This window comes from Macrosteles quadrilineatus, unplaced genomic scaffold (genome assembly GCF_028750875.1).
Source record: "Macrosteles quadrilineatus isolate MER2022 unplaced genomic scaffold, UCM_ALF_1.0 Scaffold_3__2_contigs__length_128488019, whole genome shotgun sequence".
NCBI classification, from domain to species: domain Eukaryota; kingdom Metazoa; phylum Arthropoda; class Insecta; order Hemiptera; family Cicadellidae; genus Macrosteles; species Macrosteles quadrilineatus.
Window position 1 is genome coordinate 82,262,582 of NW_026542596.1, and position 9,003 is coordinate 82,271,584.

A 9,003-nucleotide genomic window follows, 5' to 3' on the forward strand; every position below is an offset into this window, starting at 1 on the left:
CCCTAAGACAGACCGATGGTAAGAAAGTACCGTTACGTTTAATTTTCAAGATGATCTCGTTCGCATCGCTCAATCACGTCCTGGTTGAAGTTCGTTCGCTACGCTCACTCACCTTTGGGTTGGAGCTCGTTCGCTACGCTCACTCACCTTTGGGTTGGAGCTCGTTCGCTGCGCTCACTTGCCTTCAGGTTAGCTCGTTCGCTACGCTAACTCGCCTCCAGGTTGAAGTTCGTTCGCTACGCTCACTCACCTTTGGGTTGGAGCTCGTTCGCTGCGCTCACTTGCCTTCAGGTTAGCTCGTTCGCTACGCTAACTTGCCTCCAGGTTGAAGTTCGTTCGCTACGCTCACTCACCTTTTGGTTGCAAATTAGCTGTTGTCATAAATGTAAAAGAAATAATAGTGCTGCACCCTGTTGGTAATCCTTGTAACTTTAATGCTATTGAACATCATAGAACAGAACCAACTTGTTTAATTGAAACAGCTGTTAAGATTCATTAATTCCATTTCTCATAAGGTTAACATGGGAAACTCCAGAGCCACTGGGGCGGAGCCCTTTTAAGAATTTCGAAACGGGAAATAGTTTACGTCCGATTCGCATACCTACAGAATTTACACACCAAATTTCATAACGATCGGTGAAGTCGTTCCGGAAGAGTTTGCAGACAAACACTGTGACACGAGAATTTTATATATTAGAAGATAGGCAAGCATGTTTCTTGAAAACCTTTTTTCTCAGCTCGTGTGCATCGCAGAAAAATCTACGCATACTGTTAGAAATATATTTTCCTGTAGATGTGCAGAAACCCTTTATAAAAATAAGCACAAAAATATGAATTTAATTTTTTTTATCAACATGGGCCTTATGGGTTGCCATGCCGGTGACGAAATAACAAAGAAATAATACACATAAAATTAAAACAAATGGAAGAAATTCCAATCACATGTTTTATTTACAGCGTGGTGTGAAAGAGTGGTGATAGAGTCTGTACATTAAATATTTTCGGCCGAGTTTTCTACCACTGGACGACCTCTAGTCTACATAAATATACAGTCCCACAGCGCCCAATATTAATCAGAAACGCACAAACACATTAATAGTCTACACTACGTTGATTCTCAAGATGGTACTTACGTATTATACCGACCACACCGATAAATTAAATTCAAATAAGATTTTGATTATCTTAGATAACAAAATTTTCGTAGCCTAATCTAAAACACCGTCTATGCTTAGGTAAGGTTAGGTTATAATAGGTGTAATCACTGTAATACGTAAGTACCCTCAAGATAAGCCCACCCACACAAACACACATGGTAATTACACAAATACACACCTGCATACGGACCTGTATACGGGTGTCTCTGCGAGCCACGGCCACCACGGTCATCCCGCCAGTGACCAGTGCCCTGATGATCGCAGCGCCGGTGTTGGAGCTCGCTCCGGTCACCACGGCCACCCTGCCGTGCCATCGGTCCATCCTACACTGCTCACTCTCACTGCCACTGGACCACCGCACGACACGCCCACGTAATAGCTTTCTGATCAAATAACCGACTCAATGACGTGTTCAATGTACCGTGGTCGTAGGTGTACAGTTCCAATCAGTTGGACGATTGTACGCCCCTCTCCACCCTACCGTGCACTACAGGTTCAACCTGAGCTCTTGTGGACTTAAGTAATAATGTTTGGTTGAAAATATTGACTATTAAGAATTCTAAAGTGTCATCACATAACTGTTACTGGATTTTAAAATCCGTATAAATTAAATTGAATGCCAATAGAATCATTATAGTAGATTACGCAGCGATCGCGTAAGGATTTTGCTAACGACACGATTAGAACATTTTAGATACGAGCCTTGCCTTAAAAACTTCTACGAGTGTCGCTAGGACTATTTACACGAGTTGCGTACCTACGACAGTGTTTTAATTACTAACAATCACTACTCATAGCTTCCAAGAGAGGTTATGTTTTCATTTATAACCTCTCATTGCCATTGATTGGGTTGCAACGACTTACCCAACCACTCATGAATTGTTTAATCAATTACATTTGTCTTAACAGCTGATAAATTGACGTTCTAAATATTATAATTTTACTTCTTTTTCCTCAATCATTGAACCTCATTGGTCCGTTACTCTTGTTGTAAAGTAAAATAACAATTCCGTTAAGTGAGTCTTTTCGATTCTTAAGAATTGATCTGAAACGGCTAGTTAAAAAAAAAACTCGTGTGTAACAGCTATTTACGTTACAAGTGTTGTAGTAAGAGCGTTTTTACGTCACGCAGGTGAATGTTATAAGTGACCTAAGTGATGTAAACACGCTCTTGCGTAACGTGTAACTTACAAGATTTTACCTGACCCGACAATATACAGGGGGCTACGTACAATATTTTATATTATCCATTTCATTAATCTTCTAACAGTAACGTTCTTTTACAAACAAAGGCTAGGTTAGGAAAATACTTTAAAGCATATCAATAACATTCAAGCGCACAGCTGATTTCTAGATTTTCTAGATTCTAGATTTCTGATTTTAAACCAAATATGAGTGAAGAATGGGGTGTGCTGCGATCAAATCAAACAATCCAACATGTGTTACTAATGTTGTGACTTTTCAGTGACATAGGTTTCTACAGACAAATAAATGCTTTCAAAGCTGTGTAAAGTATTTCATCAGCTTAATCAGAAAATTAGCGCTCAAATTTAAATACTTTCAATTTACACAGAGATCATAACAATCCTGGTTTTATTTATTTTACATAATATCACACACAGTAAACATAAAAAAACGCGATTACTTTTTCATTGTAACATATGTATAGAAGTTTCCATTTCATAGAAATTCCTGCAAAAGCTATTAAGAATAAAGATTATAGTTGTACAGAATATTTTTTTATCTTTAGTTATGAGTATTTTCAAGGACGGTTATATTGCATAGATCTAAAGTTACAAATCTATAGGCTCAATTAGTTTTTAACAAATAACAATAACTCTACTTTCAAAATTGATATAAGCTTTACCTTAGCTGTAAAGATTAAGCTACAATCAATTTAACTTCTACTGAATGTTTTTAACAAGAGGATTTAAAAAATCTATAGTTTCCAATCTTTATATGAAATAATTTCAATCAATTTAATTTTAATCTGAAAGCCATAAATCACCGATTGATCCTGACAATTCAGTTGATCAAATTTTTGTTTTTTGTCCACCCGAAGCCAATAGCAAGCTGAAAGCCATAGCTGTATTCCCAAGTGCTTGAATTGAAAACATAGCATTGTGGGAGTGTGGATTACTGGATCACCATTCGTCCCGGTGGATATACCGTTTATTTACATTCGTGGATATTTGAATCCTTCGGGAGTAATATTTAACTCTGGTGTCCGATTTTGGTAGTATTGTACTGCCATGTCAATCCATAAGTTTATTCTGTTTAAATATGTATTATTTCATAACAAGCATATGATTTGTTTGTTGTGTTTACACCGTTGGCATTTTTCACGTAGTCTAAGGGAACGGTTCAAACTCTAGTTTTGTTAGTATCTAGTACCTTTTGTTGTATAGCAGGATTAATTGATACCCAGTGGTGAATGGAGATCTTTATTTGTAATTACAGAAACTTCGCTTGGAATTGAACCAGCGACCTTCAGGTTTCAAGGTGACCACTTCCACTCGGCATCTTAGAATTTTTTTACCACACTATTATATTAGCTGTTTTACATACGTTAATTGCAGGCTGAAAATAACGTTTAGCTGGCCATGCCAGCTCTAATCGTCATTTGGGGACCGAGCAGGTTTTTACATCCCTAGTGCCGCAAAATCAGCTGCCCGCTTATTTTCTCAAAACATGAATGCATATTAAATACACAATCAGTATCCATAGCATTGCAATTGAATTGTTTTATAGTCACCGCTGCCTAACTACTATTTATTATTATTTTTACTGATTCCTAAAATTATTTCTCCACATTAAAGTTGTAGTTGTGTTGTCTACCAGTGTAAATTATTATTTTGTTGAAAAGTTGTAATAGGGTGGAAAATAGCGTTTGTAACACGGTCCGAAATGGTTTTGCAGCTCTCGATCGTTTTTAATTTTTAACTATCTCGAGCCGGCAAAACCCCATTATATTAGATCATTGTTGACCATAAATAATAGTTTGTCACGGAATATTATTATAGGTAGTGATTCTGCAATTATGGAATCTAATTCTGTAGGGTTAATCAGTCTATTAAAAAACTTTTTCAACCTGCATCTATAAATACAACTCAATTAACTGAAATGGGTCTGTACTCCGACTAAAGCCACTTAGCCATTAAAGTGAATGTAGTGGTTTAATAATTTATTTTTGTAAAAAAATACAACCGACTTCAAACGCTCTAAAAAGAATGAAATAATTTCAATAAAGTAAAAACTTTTGTATTAGGCAAGCTCACGTATTTTAAGTCGGCGCAGCTCTATGATGATTTTTGATGCAAAATTGAAAGAGGGTGTCCATATTGCAGGTGACTATCTACTTACGTACTTATAACTAAAGGTGTTAATCTGCATGTCTTTTTCATAGTTATGCGTTAAGTGTTATTTTATTACCGTAATCAGAGATCGGTATTATAGTGGTATTAACGAGTATATTTAAAAAGATTATAACGCATTTAAATTTTTCTAACTTGGAAAAGTAACGTTTTAATACTAAACTAGCTTCTTTTCCCTATCATAATATCAAACTAAATTATTTTCCTATTCATATAGAACATTTATTTGTGTGTGTTATCTTCATAATGCATTTATTCTGAAGTAAACATAAAATACAAGAAAATATTTCCTTTAATATATAAACAATAAAACAGTTCAGTATGTTTTTTATATATTTATGTTATCCAGCTACAATTTATTGATTTTCAAAATACACACACATCAATCATATTTGCAGTTTGAGCCGCGCCGACTTGAAACACGTGAGCTTGCCTAATACAAAAGTTTTTACTTTATTGAAATTATTTCATTCTTTTTAGAGCGTTTGAAGTCGGTTGTATTTTTTTACAAAAATAAATTATTTCATGATTTTAGTGACTGTATATTTTTTTATATATTAATTGCTTGAGGATTTTCGATAAGCAAAACTGTTTGAAACAATCAAAAGTTCCACAGAACAATCATTATTTTAAAACTGCTTGAGTCACCTGTTCAGGTTACATAATCAATGGGTATGGAAATAAACATCTTTAGATATTCCTTAAGAAAGAAAGAGTTGTCCATTACATTAGGCCTAATGAAAAACTAATTGTCTTTTCTAGATACATTGAAATGTCAGACATCATCGTTTCCTGCAATCGGTGTACTTCTACATTATAAAAAGAAATACAGTAACGTCTCAAGCCTTTTGGAACAATATGAAAGTTATTCCTCAGCTACCAGCACTAAAAAATCTCTCAAAAGTGGAAAATTGGTCGTTAACACTATAGTACCTTTCGTATAGTACCTTCTGGAAAATATTATATGAAAGATTGGTTCAACTAAAAGTGGTGTAAGTCATGTAGGGGGTTTTGTTTGCTCAAGATATAGCCTAGTCGAAATTGCAAATCATCTTCCTCTAGGACTTTCCGAAGCAGGCATAATAGTATTGATGTGTTATAGTAACTGGGTAGAGAATATTAATAAACATTCCACATCTGCAAATGAAATATGTATATGAAAGATTGGTTCAGCTAAAAGTGGTGCAAGCCATGTAGGTGGTTTTGTTTGATCAAGATATAGCCTAGTCAAAATTGCAAATCATCTTCCTCTAGGACTTTCCGAAGCAGGCATAATAGTATTGATATGATATAGTAACTGGGTAGAGAATATCAATAAACATTCCACATCTGCAAATACATGTTTAGTAATTAAAATATTTAACACTTTTAAGACAATTGACGATTATGCACTGTCACACTTCTTAGGTCGTGTAAGGAATAATTGCATTTGATTTATATTTAGACCTGTTTTACGAATGCTTTGGTTTTCACAATACACCTTTATTTGTCAACAATATCATACAGCTATTCACTGAAACATATATGTTTTTGTAAGTCAGAATATTCAATACTAAAACAGAATTACTGTATACACAAATCAGGTAAAACGTTAAAATACATTTTTTATAGTAACCTAAACAAAATGCATTTTTCTCAATTTCATTTAGGCTCCATGGCAAGAAATATTTTATTGATCAATATGAAGCAACTGTTTCATGAAGAGTTGTCTGTAGCTTCATTTAAATGGTTTCAACTAACAGCTGTAGGAATGTTATTATGATTTATTGCCTTCTCTGCACAAATGTAAACAATTGCACAAATGTAAACAAAATAAATGTTAAATATTTAAGGTTTCCAGAATTTTTCACCGAAACAAATATTATACTTAAACATAATATATAAGGTACCAAATAGAAACTCTCCTGGTTATTTTGGTGGTGGAACCACACTGATCGGTAAAAGAATCACAGAGAAATTGGTGAACATACATAGAAAAAAAAAACATCGCCACAAACAAATTGAGAACCTCCTCCTTTTGTTGGTAGTGGGGAAGTCGGTTAAAAAGTCATTTTGGGGATTAACAAGAAATACTAAACTCCAGAGAGCGTTGAATTAATTTCGTTTGTCTCCCATCCTCTCGAAATTAGACCTCATTCGTCCTGAGGGAGTGGAGGCACAGATAATTAACTTTAAAATTAGTCGTGCGTTACCCGCTTCTCAGGTTTCACGTTTTACAATTTATAAATATATGTCATAAGCCAGACCCCTTTACTTCCTATGGTCAACTTGCTATTTAAAATGCCTAAGACTATTTGTGAGTGATGAACCACGTAATTCTAAGACTTCCATTTAATTTTTGTTACAATCACGTCTCTTTAAATGAATTTATAATAATTAATACTAGAAATCTTCCGGTGATAGAAAACTAGACCAAAGAAATGTGATGTACAGACTTCTATATTTTCATCCCGCGCTGTAAATAAAACATGTGATTGGAATTTCTTCCATTTGTTTAGATTTTCTGTTTATGTTTCGTTGTTTTTACGTCACCAGAGCATGGCAACTCATAAGGCTGCTTTTAAATTCATTTTTTTTGCCTATTTTAATATATAAGTTAAAGTGATTCTGCACAACTATTAGAAAATATCTTTCTGTATGCGTAGATTTTCCCTGTGATGCACACGAGCTGAGAAAAAATGTTTTCAAGAAACATGCTTGTCTATATATTATTTAGGATCCTTCCTCATGCTTCTGTTTAGTTTGTTTACCAATTTTAGTGAGATTTTACATAATTAAAGAGGAAAGTGACACTAAATACACGTTTTTCATAGAGTACAAAAATTTGTAAATTTGTCATGCAACGCCTTAGTTTATTTTTATAACGTAATATTTTTATTTTTATACTATGCAATTAACCCATAGTAATTAAACAGGTCTGATGGGTGCCACAAAATTATTTGAATACTATACAGATTTTATATTAGACCAAGATGTATGTGTGCGGGTTCGTCGTAAACAGTTTGAAAATATTTAAAACATGTATTAAAATAAACAAAATTAGCCATAGATCTAGAAACAACACGTTCGATTTAATTGATAAACTGTCTAACAAAAACCCACATAAAATTGACAAATATGAAAAATCTGGAATTTACTAAATATAATTTAGACATTGTCCCAAATTCTCACTCAAACATTGGTCAGACTGGAAGAGCATTTTCGTGCAGATTTAAAGAACATGTCCAAGCCATATAATGAAGCCATATTGAACAATCAAACATCCCAACGTTCAATGTACGAAGAACATATATTAGACAACAATCATTACTGTGCAAAATTAGAAGAATGAATCGAAATTCTAAATAATGAGAAAAGGGGTGAAAAATTGATATGAAAAATAATTTCAAATCTTCCTACACTCAAAAGAACACGGCAAAATAACTCTCAAATGTAATGTAAAAGCATAAACGAAATCCAATAACCTAGGCCTTCTTCATTACTTAAATATTGCATATTTATTATTAAATATTTTATAGTAATATTGAGGTTAAATAATTTCCAGTATAGACCTACATAATGAATATCTATACATAATGATAAGCTGTAATGAATAAAAACCCAAGATCAAGAGATTGTCCTCCAAGCAAAAGGTATTCATATTTTTAGAAATATTTCCAAGATTCAGAGAAACGCAGGTTCGCCTTGTTTTACCAATACGCAATAAACCTGTTGTAATCTCGTTACAGCAAAGACCGGGTTCTCTCTTCTCTTTCATTTCAAATCAAACTCATTCTCGGAAATAAAGTAGCCAAACGCTAAAAGCTATTGTTTCTTACACAAATGTACCTTGCCTATCCTTTTGTCTGTTTAGAAATGCAATAATATTTGAACACTTTCATTTCACTTTTTCATTAAAGAGTTTTTTCCCTAGTGAAATACTTTAGTCAAACTCGATTTTTCCTTCGCCATTGTTCATTTTCTCTTTTGATTAAGGTTTTTATTGTCTTCTGTTCTCCTTCAGGAAAGAAATTATTCAATGGAAGAAAATAAGACAATAATAAAAATATTATCTTTTAGTGTAAAACTAAGATATTGCCCAAAAGGTTAAAGAAAAAATCCAAGATCTATGTTAATATATTAATTTTGTACGATTGATTTCCAAAAACTTATGATCAAATGTGTTGCGTTCGTTAAGTTTTATTTTAATAAAATTAGTAGTATAGCGATTAGTAATGACAGTCTGTACACCAAATTTATTGTTTGTAATAGTAATTTCATCATCCGGACATTATTTTAAATCATCCACATTTTACTAAACAGTCGTCTAATCCCAATGTTCCGAAGCTTTATCAAATAAATTCCCACTTGAGTAGTTCACCATTTTTGCCATGAATATTATTGAAACAGTCTTTATTTTTATCTAATTGTTTAAATGCCTCGTAAGTTTATAACTGGCTTTACTCGATATGGCTATTTTTAAATGAAATTTT

At 33.5% G+C, this 9,003-nt stretch overlaps 2 protein-coding genes across 4 annotated transcripts in view; one reads left to right on the forward strand and one right to left on the reverse strand.

Annotated features, from left to right (window-relative positions):
- Positions 1–1,486, reverse strand: part of LOC128991103 (dehydrogenase/reductase SDR family member 11-like) — a 37,169-nt gene extending 35,683 nt beyond the window's left edge. For 2 of the 3 annotated variants that reach the window (XM_054413830.1, XM_054413832.1), the window contains exon 1: positions 1,336–1,486. In XM_054413830.1, the coding sequence (XP_054269805.1) occupies positions 1,336–1,479 (144 nt within the window). In that variant the 5' untranslated portion in view covers positions 1,480–1,486. The remainder of the gene's footprint in view (positions 1–1,335) is intronic. The other variant, XM_054413831.1, reaches the window with a different exon arrangement.
- Positions 1–9,003, forward strand: part of LOC128989329 (uncharacterized) — a 510,234-nt gene that overhangs the window by 436,855 nt on the left and 64,376 nt on the right. The window lies entirely within an intron of this gene.